This window comes from Polyodon spathula, unplaced genomic scaffold (assembly GCF_017654505.1).
Source record: "Polyodon spathula isolate WHYD16114869_AA unplaced genomic scaffold, ASM1765450v1 scaffolds_2548, whole genome shotgun sequence".
Lineage (NCBI taxonomy): Eukaryota > Metazoa > Chordata > Actinopteri > Acipenseriformes > Polyodontidae > Polyodon > Polyodon spathula.
The window spans coordinates 1510-16501 of NW_024474018.1; the positions used below are offsets into that span (position 1 = coordinate 1510).

Genomic DNA, 14992 nt, shown 5'->3' on the forward strand with positions numbered 1-14992 from the left:
TGGTACCGACAGACTGGAAAATTGCAAACGTAATACCGATCCACAAAAAGGGAAACAAAACTGAACCAGGTAACTACAGACCAGTAAGCCTGACTTCTACTATATGCAAACTTATGGAAACTATAATAAGATCCAAAATGGAAAATTACCTATATGGTAACAGGGTACTGGGAGACAGTCAACATGGTTTTAGGAAAGGGAGATCGTGTCTAACTAACTTGCTTGATTTCTTTGAGGATGCAACATCGATAATGGATAATTGCAAAGCATATGACATGGTTTATTTAGATTTCCAGAAAGCTTTTGACAAAGTCCCACACAAAAGATTAATTCTCAAACTGAACGCAGTTGGGATTCAAGGAAACACATGTACATGGATTAGGGAGTGGTTAACATGTAGAAAACAGAAAAGTACTGATTAGAGGAAAAAACTCAGAATGGAGTGTGGTAACCAGCGGTGTACCACAGGGATCAGTATTAGGTCCTCTGCTATTCCTAATCTACATTAATGATTTAGATTCTGGTATAGTAAGCAAACTTGTTAAATTTGCAGACGACACAAAAGTAGGAGGAGTGGCAAACACTGTTGCAGCAGCAAAGGTCATTCAAAATGATCTAGACAAGATTCAGAACTGGGCAGACACATGGCAAATGACATTTAATAGAGAAAAGTGTAAGGTACTGCACGCAGGAAATAAAAATGTACATTATAAATATCATATGGGAGATATTGAAATTGGAGAAGGAATCTATGAAAAAGACCTAGGAGTTTTTGTTGACTCAGAAATGTCTTCATCTAGACAATGTGGGGAAGCTATAAAAAAGGCTAACAAGATGCTCGGATACATTGTGAAAAGTGTTGAATTTAAATCAAGGGAAGTAATGTTAAAACTGTACAATGCACTAGTAAGACCTCATCTTGAATATTGTGTTCAGTTCTGGTCACCTCGCTATAAAAAAGATATTGCTGCTCTAGAAAGAGTGCAAAGAAGAGCGACCAGAATTATTCCGGGCTTAAAAGGCATGTCATATGCAGACAGGCTAAAAGAATTGAATCTGTTCAGTCTTGAACAAAGAAGACTACGTGGCGACCTAATTCAAGCATTCAAAATTCTAAAAGGTATTGACAGTGTCGACCCAAGGGACTTTTTCAGCCTGAAAAAAGAAACAAGGACCAGGGGTCACAAATGGAGATTAGACAAAGGGGGCATTCAGAACAGAAAATAGGAGACACTTTTTTACACAGAGAATTGTGAGGGTCTGGAATCAACTCCCCAGTAAGGTTGTTGAAGCTGACACCCTGGGATCCTTCAAGAAATGATTCTTACAAGTAGAATTCCAATGTTTTGATCAGTGATATTTGGACGTGTTGGTATGTGGAACCTGTTAAACTGGTTTGTGCATTAATTGGGTCTCTAGAGCAACTTGCATTCTATAATGTGTCTTCTGTAGCCTATTAAATTGGACCAACACTAATTTACTCAACATTTCTATAAGATTTTGCAGTGAGGTGCATGAAATGGGGATTCCCAATGTTCTGACTGGCTGGAGCTTGTTGTCAGTTTTCTTGTGCTATTCAAGTTATTCAAATGCATTAAACTGTTTGAACAAATGTTCAGTTCCTTGTGTACCTTAAGGGGTTAAATCACAAGACCACTTCACTCTTTCATAATCAAGCATTGAAGGGTCACCTCCACTTCTCTCCCTAGGTATTCCCAGACTTCCTGAGCTACACAAACCATCTCTATTACAAGCCTGCCAGCGTTGGCATCATCACCAGGGTTAATATGGCTGATATTCTGCTTGAATGCCGATACCCGAGGTACTGTACTGCGCAGACAAGGACCTGAGGGGCCGGATCTGTAAACTTCACGCTAAATCCCTTTGCTGCTGCTCATTCACTTGTACCAGGGTTCAAGCCTCTGCTGCTGTAATAGATTTGATCCTTCTATTGAAGGAAGTGAACAGGTTTGATTTCATTTAACAAATGCTTTTCTTTCTGTGCTGACTGGGTGCCTTCACTTTAAATTTCTCTCTCTCTCCCCATCCCCCCAGCTTGTGATGTCATGTTTCATTAGTTATGCATGCTATCATTTACAAGGCTTTCTTTTCAGGAGGTGGAATGTCAGCAGCAGCCCCATAAAGCCAACTTGGGTGCCCTTCACTTCAACAGCCTCTACAGAGCAAATCCTGGACTTCTCCTTGCTGCTCATGAGTGGTATGAAGGAATGGGCTGGGTATGGGGAGTGGGGTTTAATCAGAACCTGGCAACTGTCTTTGAACATGAAGACCAGTTTCTCTTGTATTGGATGCTGAAGTTTTTATCGTCAAATGGTCTTTATCCTCTCCTCCCATAGTTAACTGAGGGATGCTGTGTGATTTCCAACAATGTGTTCATCTATTGATTATCATGATAATGGGGATTATTGGCCAAATTCAATTCTTGTTGCTACTTTACTAGCATGACAACTGCCAGTGTAAGGGGGTGAGTTTAGAAGAGAAATGAATATAAAATCCCCCTATTATAACTTGTGTATTTCCTATGATGCATATTTAAACATGTGTAATTGAGAATTTACTTTCGGAAGAACCATGAAATGTATTCAAATGGAAAAATTGCACCCGTACCCTGGAAGTATTAGTATTCACTTGTGTGGGGATCTGCCATTAAGAGAATCCAACTAGGCTTATGTGTGTCTGTATAGAGTTGTGTTCTATTTGCAACATAGTTGCTCATTGCTGCTTGTGTGATGGTTTAATAAAATAAACAGCCGATCCTTCCATTAGAGAGCTCTATTTATGCAACTACCTTTATTTTATCACTCCATGGGAACAGATCCAAATTGAATTTCCCCATGCGGTGCATACTGCAGTATAATGAAGCAATTTACAACAGGGTTGGAACACAGCCCAGGAGTGGAAGGGTCGGCATTGGACACCCTGCTGGTGATTTGCCAGTCTGTCATGGAGTAGGGGTGGCCTAAGCTGGGTCTTCCAGTGCTGGGGTTTCTGTTCTAAACTGTAATTAAACCTCCATCCAGGCCCTGAAGTAGTTTGTTTAACCCTGGAGTGGAAGGGCCCCGCAGGACTCATTGCACACCCCTGGCATGGAGGGTTCCTGCAGCTGTTTGTTGGCAGAGAAATTGTGCACTGGCAGATAACTGAAATGGTCCTGTAGGAAGGATTTGCTAGTGCATACTTTCCTGTAGTAGAGGTTCTTGTATCGTGTGTTTAATGCTGGTCTCTGTATAATGGGTCTACTTGCTTCCTGTTCCAGATAACTGGAGTGGTCCCAGAGTCTCCAATGTCATCTATCTGGGTGACATCCTTCATGTTGAGGCTTCTGTTGCCGTCGACAACCACGTGCCCCTGTGGCTCTACGTCGACAGCTGCATCACAACCCTGAGCAGAAACAAAGACTCTGAGCCCAGATACGCTGTCGTGGACAAGCTTGGATGAGAACTGGAGTTACTTTACACACCAGCTTGTGCTGCACTCTGCTTTATTGACCCTGTTTTGAAGGGTGTGTGTTGGAGGTGTAACCCATTCTCCTCCTGTTTCTGCCAGCTGCCTGATGGATAGCAAAGCTCCAGACTCCTCCTCTTCCTTCACCAGACCTGCTCTGACCAAGCTGCACTTTGACATCACTGCTTTCAGGATCCAGGGGGATTCCAGGAGTTTGGTAAGCTTTGGCTAGACCTTGGTCCTTTCAACGTGTCAAAGTATATTATGGTTAGAGTTTTGCTTTCTGGTGCATTATGTAGTGTTTGACTCTTTCCCTCCTCTCTCCCTTGTTTCAGATCTATGTGACTTGCACACTGAGGGCTGTCAATGCTGACAAACCAGCTGATGCCACCAACAGGTAAGCTGTGCAAGAGTGATCAGATCCTCTGTGCTGAACAGACTAGCCTTTAAATCCTGCCCCTGCCCTCTTATTCCACCATGCTGTTTGTGATGGTCTCTAGGAGACTGGTCTGCCTAAGCAAGCTCAATTCAGTTGAGCACCTGTGGGATGAACTTTGCCATTGCAATCATGGTAGCCTACCTCTGGCCCAGTTGCAGCTCAAGCTGCACAAATACTGTCACTTCAACTACAGTTTAGTCTTAACTCTTTGCTGCCCAGTGTCACACATGCTTGACATTGAGAAAATAGGTATGGGAACAGTCAGGGCAGTAAAGGGTTAAACATCTTCAAATTCAAGTGGTTAATATTAATGATTGACCTTCTGCAGTAGGTCAGCTGGTCTGATTTCATGCTAGACCATTGGTGTGAGTTTAAACACATGAAGGGGATCAGGTACCAGGAAGCAGCAACAACTTGTTTCATTCTTCCACATCTGCATGAGCCAAACTGGAAATGAGACTCTGATAGAAGAAAATGGGCTCCAGTGACTTTGCTAGTGCTAAAGCATTTCTACCCTTTTTTGACCATGTGCTCCCCTTCAATGGAGTTGCATTGTGGAGTAGCTCAATCACCAGTGCATTACTTGGTTTCAGCAATGCCAATAACCTTGCCCTCCTGTCTCTCCCCTTCCTGTGTAGCTGGCCAGGACCCCCGAGTGCATGTAAAGGAGATCACCATTGGCCCCCTGACCATGGTGCATGTGGCCCGAGACCATGCTGTCGTGCTGAGTAAGGAGTCCTTGTACCACCCCCTGCAGCTTGTGGAAGTGCAGGGTAAGAGCAGCTCTCTGTGCTACGGAGCTTTGAACCAACTTGCTGGCAATGGAAGGGTTGGCCTGCTTTTATTTGCATTGATTTTAAGTCTTGCATTATTCAAATGAAAAGAGAGTGATGCTCTCTGCAGAGTTGCTACTCCTGGTGTCTGCAATGGGTGTAGCTTCCTGCACTGTCCTGTTAACCCCTCTGGCTCCTTTGTCCCTGTGCTGGCGGTCTCCACTGTCGCTCTGGCTCTCTCTTGCGCTGTCCTGTTGGCCGTGTTCCTTAAAAGGCGCTCCAAGTCTACTGACAAACTACTCTCTGTGTCTTCATAATGTATTTGAATAATTAAAGCCTTGTCAAAGCTAATGTAGTTGCTCAGTGGTCTTGTGTGTTATGTATGAGGTGTGCACAATATATATTTGTGAAGATGCAAGTCCTATTGCCCAAACTGCACAAGGTGACATCTCTTCCATAATGCATGCAATGTCTCAAGTTTATAGTTTCACAATCCTAAATGCTAGATTGTTATCCTATATATTTTTTCCAAGTTACGACAGGGTAACTTCAGAAACTCCATTGTGTCCACACAGCTTTAAAGTGGAGTGAAGCAATAAGCAAGGAGCCAATCAGAAGCAGGGATTGTGTGAATGTTGGGCCCCAGCAACTTTCCAGTTGTCCCTATTTGCTTGACAAGATTGCCCAAATTCCTTTTAACTTGTGCTTTTGTATTTGATATCACCCCTTTAAACAGCTGTTATGTTTTTCTAACTTTCTTACATTGTTTTTGATATAGATTTCACTTACAGGACAGAGTCCTGCATACATTAAGTTAAAACCGAGGAGATCAGTACATTTCATGTTGTTCATATCAGATGCACTTTGATCAGATTATAGGCTCTAGATATAGCAGCAAGCTGTTGTATAAATCATGTGAGACAGTACTGCACCTTTTAATTTACAGACAAAGTCCTACATACAGTAACACAACCAGCCAATAAACTGATAATTCCAACAAGGAGGAATAGATATTCTATATTACACAGCTGTGCTTTGCTCAGATCATATAAAGTTAATTATATCAAGGGAGCTTTCTAACCTTTCATTTACAGTCCTACATACAGTAGTAAAGTCAAAACAGACAAGAAATTTAAAATGTCTTCATTGTTTTGTTCTCCAGCAGGGCAGGGAACTACAGCTGCTGGACCAGAGGCTGAAGAACCTGTTTCTCAGGAACCCTCTGAGCCAAGGATCGTACTGCTTGGGAAAGGGGGCTGGGAAGAGTTCATCAGGGAACACCATCCTGGGCAGAGTGCAACTTAGAACTGGATCTGGACTCTGGGACTTTTAGAACTGCCTTCTCTACATTCAAGAGGTTTATGACATCAAGCATCTAGACAAAAAAGACCTACGTAGAGGAGACTGGATCTGGATTGAGCCCCTCTTTGAGGGAGTGCGAGAAGAGAAAAGAAGTGTCTGGGAGGCGGGTCACTGTGGTCGACACACCCTGCTTGTTTTATTGCAGACAATGTAAAGATTGAGAGATGTATTCCTCTATCTGCCCCTGGACCCCACGCTTTCCTCCTGGTGATACAGATGTGTCCAAAACTGTGGAAAGTCACTAACAGAGATAAAGTCCAGCTGGTTTTTGGTGAGAGCTTTAAGGAACACAATGATTCTTTTAGCATGTTGCTTAAGACTGTGCCTGCAAGCTGTACTGAGTTGATTAGAAGTTTGCAGCACATTATGAATGCAATACCATGCTTCTTTTCTCAGATGGATGGTTCAAGTGTTTATTAGCTTCACATTGCAGCCATAACACTTAACTGATTACAAGAAATAGAAAAATAAAAAAGCAGGGCCCAGTCCACTTTACGTTCTTTCATTTTATTTATTCTGGAAGTTTCTAACAAAATAGTTAGAAAACCACAGAAAAAATAATCCAAATCCTGAGTGAAAAGAAAACCTCGTCGTGACAGTTCTTGTTGGTTCCCATGTTTACCATTAGCTGCACACGGCGGATTTATACTTTTCGTAGGGACAGCTTGCTATTCTTTCATTGCTGTGCTGTTTGAGTAGCGTGCTGACATAGACTGGAAATAAAATTCATGGAAAAGAGATAATAGAAAGAAATAGCCACAACACTCCTTTCTGCATCAGCCTCCATCACTCATTGGATGGACTTACCTGTCCATGCTTTTTAAAAGGAAAACACAATACTATCCCACAATGCCTCTGGGACTTCCTACAGCAGGCAAAGAACTTCGGCCAATGGCCTGGTTTGAAGAAAGTTGAGGAACGGGCGCGGGACCAGAGGCAGCCACACACGTCCGGCCTGGTCGTGGCATGAGTGGAAACGAGGCGTGAATGAGTGAGGAACTTATTTTTGGACAGCTTTCTGTCTGACACATTTATTCTATTAAAAATTTTCCCCCGAATATAAGGATTTGATTTTAGTATCAACATTCTCAACGAATAGAAGTGTCCAAATAGATGATGGGCAATTTTATGGTTACCAAAATTTCCAATTATCTCCAGAGCTCCATCCAGTGATTATTTCTGTGCATTGCAGCAGTTTTATTATTATTTAAATTTGGGATTTCCAAACCATATGAGGTACAAGCAAGAAGTGTGTGTGTTAATATTGAAATACTGTATGCAGAAAAGATGCGTTACAGTGACAATTCCAAATCCCATACCACAGACATTAGACATTTAGAAATATTGTATGAAAAAAGTGAGCATTCAAACACTCATTAATAAGTTCCACATCATATAGACCATTAGGTTACCATTTTTTTTTTTAACCCAATCTAACCTAATTTCTCCCCCTGAAAGCTTCTCTGCATTAGGGTGTTAAACCCCAAAACTCCCTATATAGACAGCAGGACTGTATAGGTCTGTGATTCAAATGCAATGCCTGTATACAGAAAGAACTGGCAACACAGTTGAAGATAATAAATTATACAGTTAATTTATGCCTGAATATTTATTCTTCCTTGGGTATAAATAAACCAATTGCACTATAACTAAATAATTCTACCCTGTTACAAAAAAAGTTTCTGAAATGCCAATTGTCCAGTAATAATACTCCAGGGATACTTTAAAATGCATTCCTAATGGAATAGGCACCTCATTTTCTATTTCTAGCATTGAGAAATTTATAGAAGTTTCTTCTTAACATTTCTTGCGAACAATGGTTTACAGACTGCATTGTATATTCTCTAAATAACCGTAATTCTGAAAATAGTCATTAATATTTTTACTTTTGAAAATTAATTACAAAAATAACTTACTAAAAATGCTGCTTTTATTTATTCATATTAGCAAAATTTAACATGTTAATAAAGGGGTGTTCATATAACTGCAAGCAAATTTAATTAACCCTTTGAGTAGTGAGTTTTAAAATGTTTTGATGGGTGTGGTGGAAGTTTATACTTTAAACTCCTGTAAGACAGAGACTCAGTAGAACAGACAAGATTGAGTAAATAAGTTTAATAGTTTGCAAACCCGAGAATAATCTCAACACACACAGGTGTTAGGAAACCGAGCAATGTTCTGAGCTACACAGAGCAGGAAGCATAATATATACCTTGTAACCTACAGTTATTACGAGCCAATCACAGAAGCTTAACTCAATATTAGTGGATAGCAAAAACTTGGAAGATTAAGATGAGACCAATAATAACAACTTAAAGTTAAATTGCAAGCCCCCTAAAATAAAAGTTAGTCGGTGACATTTCTGTGAAGTGCCACGGAAGCAGCTTGCGGTTACTAAAGAAATAGAACTTCCTCTTTCTAGCTAGTAGTCAGTAACTTTCCATTCCTTATAAAGGGCTACCTGTCCTTCAGAAAGAAAGAGGAAGTGTGTTCACAAACAGCTACCAATAATAACACATAATTATTATATTATACCTAAATCTTATAAACCTGAACATGGAAACCCTAAACAATCATAGCAGTAGCAACATTAAAGGGGCCTCTCAAATTATACAATAACAACACATCATATAACTAATATCATAACTACTTAGAATTAAGCTTATTATGGCTTTAGCGAGCACGTCTTGTTCCTCCTGGCACCATGACAATCTCTATCACGTAGACTTTTTGCAGTTATTTAAATCATGGCTATATATGGGCATTTTCAGTCTACTTTCATCCCTCTTCACTTAATAACAGTATGCAAGTGAAGGCTAAAAAGGGGAAGATAAATGTCTGGACTATATAGAACAATTCTTACAAATTAAGAAAAATAAGCTTCAAACTTCTTATTACATTGGTATAATCCCTTTTTAAGTCATACAAGCTAAACAAACAAACAGCTCAGAGGTTAGTACATAAATTGCATGAGATGTAATTTTCCCACCACATGGGCCAACTGGAGTGAGGTTTTTTTTTTAATAATTTTTCATATTTACACTCCTCACATCGACACATTTGTTAGTAGGCCTATTAGCAATTTATTACACAATAAAATATGTAAACAACTATTTCTTACAGTAAATAAACCAAACAAATAAATATGAATCATTATTTTGTCATAGTGAAAAGTTTTGACAAAAAAATAGCTCAAACAACAATCAGGATCAACAACAACACTTCCAGAAAAAAAAAAAAAAACTTGAGCGAGAGAGGGGTATACATTATACCTGGGTAAACACGTGGTGAGGGTGAAGGCAGTGAGGAAAATGTAGCTCAGTGATCCTTGTCACATTGTCTGAGCTTGGGCCACTCAATGTAAATATTCTTCACTGATATTTTCACTAACACCTGATTCAGTAGAAGAATTTGAATCGGAATTCAATATAATTTCTAGTACTTCTTTCCCACAGAGCATTTCTCGCCGTTTTCCAGACAGTGTTGACGTTGTGTGACTGGGTTTGTTGTGTGTAATTCCATAAATATCTGGCAGATGACGCAAGAGAACACTACAAGGTGTTACACCCAGTGTTAAAACATCAGATTATCAGCAGTTTTATAGAATCAGTAATTCAAGCTCAAAGTTCAAATTCAAAGCTCAAAATTTGCATAACGTACCAGTATGTTCATACTCCTTGGGGACCATTAATTCAATGAATGTACCAGTACGTTCATACTACTCAAAGGGTTAAAGATTTCTGGCAGGGTCTGGCTGGGTCCTCAGCTCAGGCACCCACACTAGCCAGCCCTGCTACGATGAAACAGAAGCTGGCTCTTCTGAGCAGAACAGGCGAACGTTATTTCATTCAGAACATCACTGAAATTTCAAGTTTTTTTTTTTTTTTGTTTCTTTCTTACATGAATTCACTCGTGTCTTATAGAAACTCTTTCCACAGTAAGAGGAGCAATGCATTTTTATCATGTGTGAATTCGCTGGTGTTTTGCAAGGGCTCTTGAATCACTGTAACTCTTCCCACAATCAGAGCAGCGATACAGTTTCACTCCTGTGTGAGTTCGCTGGTGTGTTTTAAGCTGTCCTGAGTGATTAAACCTCATCCCACAGTCAGAACAGTGATACGGTTTCTCTCCTGTGTGAATTTGATGGTGTATTGCAAGGGCTGCTGAATGAATCAACCTCTTCCCACAGTTAGAACACTGATACGGTTTCTATCCTGTGTGAATTCGATGGTGTATTGCAAGGGCTACTGAATGATTAAACCTCTTCCCACAGTTAGAACACTGATACGGTTTCTATCCTGTGTGAATTCGATGGTGTATTGCAAGGGCTACTGAATGATTAAACCTCTTCCCACAGTCACAACAGTGATATGGTTTCTTTCCTCTGTGAATTCGCTGGTTAGATGTAAGGTTTCGTGACCAACTGAAACTCTTCCCACAGTCACAACAGTGATATGGTTTCTCTCCTCTGTGAATTCACTGGTTAGATGTAAGGTTTCGTGACCAATTTAAACTCTTCCCACAGTCACAACAGTGATATGGTTTCTCTCCTCTGTGAATTTGCTGGTTAGATGTAAGGTTTCGTGACCAACTGAAACTCTTCCCGCAGTCACAACAGTGATATGGATTCTTTCCTCTGTGAATTCGCTGGTTAGATGTAAGGTTTCGTGACCAACTGAAACTCTCACCGCAGTCAGAGCAGAGATATGGTTTCTTTCCACTGCGTGGTCGCTGGAGTATTCTAAAACCTCCTGACTTGGTGACACCATTCCCACAGTCACTGTTCGCCCTTACTTTAGCTGCTGTTCTGGAACCTGGAAAATACAAACAGGAGAGAAAGTCAGACTGTTTCCAGTAGGAAATGCTGCAATTGTATCTTCCTCATTTTATTGTTTCATGACCAGCATTATACTTCAGCCAATAGGAAAGCCATCAGTAAAAGAATCAGGAAATGTACACATTTTCATCTCTTTTGTTCCAGATTGTACCCGTTTTGTCATAAGAAATGGTTGAAAGCTATATATTGTTGAACTGGTCTTTCAGTGTGCTTAAATAGGTTTCTAGTTTATAACAAACACAAACTTCTGTAACCACAATATACAAAGAATAAAACAAAAGCAAAAAATAAATAAATAAAACACAAGTATGCAAAAACAGGAGCTAAATAATGACACTAAAATGCAATCTCTCATTTAACTGCCACCAAATAATTCCACATGAATGATACAGGGTTCCCCTCAGGAATTTTCACTCTCCAGGGCGGCAGACTAAAGCAGCTGGGTGGCAGAATGTTATAAACCCCCCCAATCTTGTCAAGCATCAAGCAAATAGGTACAACTGGAATGGTGCTAGGGCCAGGATTAACACAACTGCCGTTTCTAACTTGGCTTCTTTTTTTGAATCCATTCACAGATATCAGGAGAGTAAGCAGAAATTCATTTTAACAGCTCATTTTAAATGCGCTTGGTCTACATTTGCCAGTGTAGTAATGAGAGGTATCAATGATTTGTATGGCATTGCTGAGATAATAGATAACATTTTATTTTGACACACAGGTAATAAGTACTGTTGTGTGTGTACTGAGTAATAAGTACAGCCCACACAACACAGAGAGATGCATATGAGGCCCACCATGGTAAACAGGTTGTGAACCAACTAACTGATCTTCAAACAAGGATTCCTACATTAACAGGCATGCTTTCAACTGTCACAATAAAGCAGAACATGACCCAGACCAAACCAAAACCTGCACAATCTGCTAATCACACTTTAAAAAACAAACTGCTATAAATGCTGTTAAACACGGTTTCTATGAAGTGAGATGAGTGGCTTACGCAGGTTTTGATTTGGTGTGGGCCGATGTCTCTTAGGATATTTAGGGAATGGATATCAATTTTGGCAGAATTCAATTTTTTTTCACTGTTTTGAATCTTTAGCTTGCCTCTTTTGATGGCCGAGGATATGTCAAGTACTTTAAGAAACTAACCTAGAACATACTGTCCACATTACATGGCCATTTTACACATCTGCCAGTATTGTGCATCACAGAACTGTGATCAGTGTTGTCAATGACAATGGCCTGACTAGGCTGTCAGAAATCAAATAAGAAATAAGCTAAGTATCTTTTTTTCAGTCTTATTGACCAAAATCGTCTCCCAAACTTACAAATAATGTAAAGAGCCAATTTGTGATGGTGGTCCACTATGAAAGGCACTATATAAAAAAAAAGATATTATTATTATTATTATCATTATCATCAGAATTGTTATCAAATAATAATTCAATTTAAGGCACTATGATAAGCAGGTCATATTAAACCGTATCAGGTACCACCATGTAATGAGTTAAAATATGATTATGTGTAAAACAGATTGTGTGTATTCCTTTTCATTTACATTAATCTTGACACCATAAGATCGCATCAATTGTTTACTAATTAAACAACAACAACAGTGTGTTAACAGGTGCTGTGTGGTCCGTTTGGTCTTGATTGCATCACTGTGTGTGAGACACCTGTAGAATTGAAGATTTGATAAAGTGACAGCTGAAGTTTCCAGCTATATTGTTGCTGCTGGTATGAGGTTAGAAAATCCTTAGTGACATTTCTTTGGGATTAATATTGAACCCTTGGGATAGTAAATACTTGGAATTTTAGTAAATACATTGACATATTTAATTGTTCAGTTTTGAAGCACTTTCTTGAGAGTCATCAGGTAATTTGCAGTGTTATTAAAATGAAACTTCCATTCAAAAAGGAGTGGGAAATTATATATCTTTTAACAAAGTTTAAATGTAAAAACCATTGCTAATCATCATAGGTGTGGTGGCTTCTTAATATGCGATTTTACCACTTGTTAGTTTTTGTAAGCTAGGAATCCTAAACATTATGACTTGTCATCCAGTCACTGTGCTCCACACATCACTTCCAACTCTTAACTGAAAGAATAATTCCAGAGTACAGACTTCCCAATCTTCAGAAAACAATAAGCTTGTATTTACTCACATCCAAAAATAGTCAGACGAGGGAAGAACCCTTCAAATACAGCAATATGTCCCGTGCCAGTAACTCCATCCAAGCACAAATGAATATTCTTCAGTGTACCTATTTTCTTATCATTATGTCTTTACATCCATTAAGAATGTACAAGGATCGAAGGATAGTGTCACTTATGATTTCTATGTATACAGTCTTGTTATTAATCTACATAAGTATCAAACGGTATCAACGGTGAAAAACTGTATTCGCTCCTCCGCTTACAAAAACTCACTGCGTCATCTGTGTTCTTTATCGTTTACTTTCAAAACCGAATTCTAAAATAACGTCATTAGCTATAAACAAAACTACCACTTGAGGGCGCAGTGCATAGAAAAGGAGCACATTCCAATCCAGAAACTTACAGGCCTACAGTGGGGAAAAAGGGACATACTTTCCATTGCTCATCTGCAAGCCACCAGCACTGGGCAGGGCAGTGGGGTGCTGAGGATTGAAAAGCTCTCTGAAACAGCCCAGTACAGGAGATATCCTTCAGAAGCTTTGAAGAGTCACTGATTAAAACCAAAACAACTGCAGTAATGACTGGTGACAATGTGACTTGTTTAAGCTCTTCATTCAAGTATTCCAGTGAAACTGTGTCTCCTCATTAGGAACAACATTACAGAACAATAATTTCCAATCCAAAGACGACCATTCTGTGGCAACCTACACTTACATTCAAGGTCTGTTCACATTCATAAGTCTGTTATTGTTAAACCAACAAAAAATAAACCTGAATCTCTTCAGTTAAAAATCAAGGAAACAAACCCAGCGATTGACAGTATCTTATCTTCTTTCAATGGTCTCATCACTGTACCACACATATATCAAATTTATAACGAGTTCACTTTCACTCAGTACTATGCTTCAGCACATTCTGTGGTATTTAAATAAACCCGCTCATATTTCCTTCGGCTTGGGGTCGTCTGCATTTGGAAGGAAAATCCAAATTATCTAGATTGCTCAAGTAAAAACCCAACAGTATAAAAAGGGTAATTGTATGTAAAAATAATGTGATATGATTGTAAGGGCATCTAAGGAAATAACACTAATAATATTGGGGGCAATGTAATTGAATGATAATGGGAGTGCGGCATTAACAGGAGTGATATTAAGTAGCTAGTAGTGTAACCCATCTGCTCCCTGCCTCTCAGTCCTGCTGTGGATAATATGACACAGTAGAGTGATGTCGTCACAGCTACTCAGAGTCACTCACCTGCTGGACTGCACTCTGAATGGGAGCTCCCCCCGTCTTCCTTTCCACATCCTTGCATGCTGTTGGGAGAGCTGGCTCCCGCTCCAGCATCCTGCACTCTCAGGCAGATTCTCTTCAGCACCACACTACATGCCCGCAGGCATACAGGACCCAGCGCAGGGGGGGCTGCTTTCAAGGAAACTGGTTTTTCAGTCTGGCAGATCCCCAATTCACTGGGTTCAGCTTTAATCCCAGCACTCCCCTCTGGCTTGATCGCGCTGCATGGCATGATCTCACAGAGCTCCTGTTTAATGGGGAGGGAAGCCAGTGCAGATAGTAATGTAATGGGGACCACTTCAAGTTCAGGGAGCTCCTCTTTAATCAGGTCAGATTCAGTCTTCACGCTGTCCATGGAATCACACATGGTTCTGCTTAGTGGCTGCTGCAAGAAGAAAATGAAAAAGGATTAAAAATACTATGAAAGCTGTTTAACAAGAGCAGCTATCTGGGTTTTTAAAAGATGAAGTACTCAGTCCCTGGATGTTGTTGCTGAGTAACATTCATGCAATTTTCACCTCCAGTGTTAATATCCAGACAAGTTTTTACACTTCAAAAAAAGGAAAATAGAGGTGTCCCGATAAGATTGTCTTGCCCAATACCGAGAGCCGATTCGAGTTCTGATTTTTTGTGTTTTACCTCATTAGACTAACAGACAGAAAGACACA

General features: G+C 39.9%; 1 protein-coding gene and 1 pseudogene across 1 annotated transcript; one reads left to right on the forward strand and one right to left on the reverse strand.

The window, feature by feature from the left end:
• The first annotated feature begins 1709 nt into the window (after window positions 1-1709).
• Window positions 1710-6010, forward strand: LOC121310797 (annotated as a pseudogene).
• Window positions 6011-10145: 4135 nt separating this feature from the next.
• LOC121310798 (putative zinc finger protein 876) lies at window positions 10146-14691 on the reverse strand. Its single transcript, XM_041243724.1, has 2 exons — window positions 14289-14691; window positions 10146-10853 (listed from the first exon to the last, which is right to left on the reverse strand). The coding sequence occupies exons 1-2, from the start codon at window positions 14689-14691 to the stop codon at window positions 10516-10518; spliced, it is 741 nt and encodes a 246-aa protein (XP_041099658.1). The 3' UTR covers window positions 10146-10515.
• Between the last annotated feature and the right edge of the window lie 301 nt (window positions 14692-14992).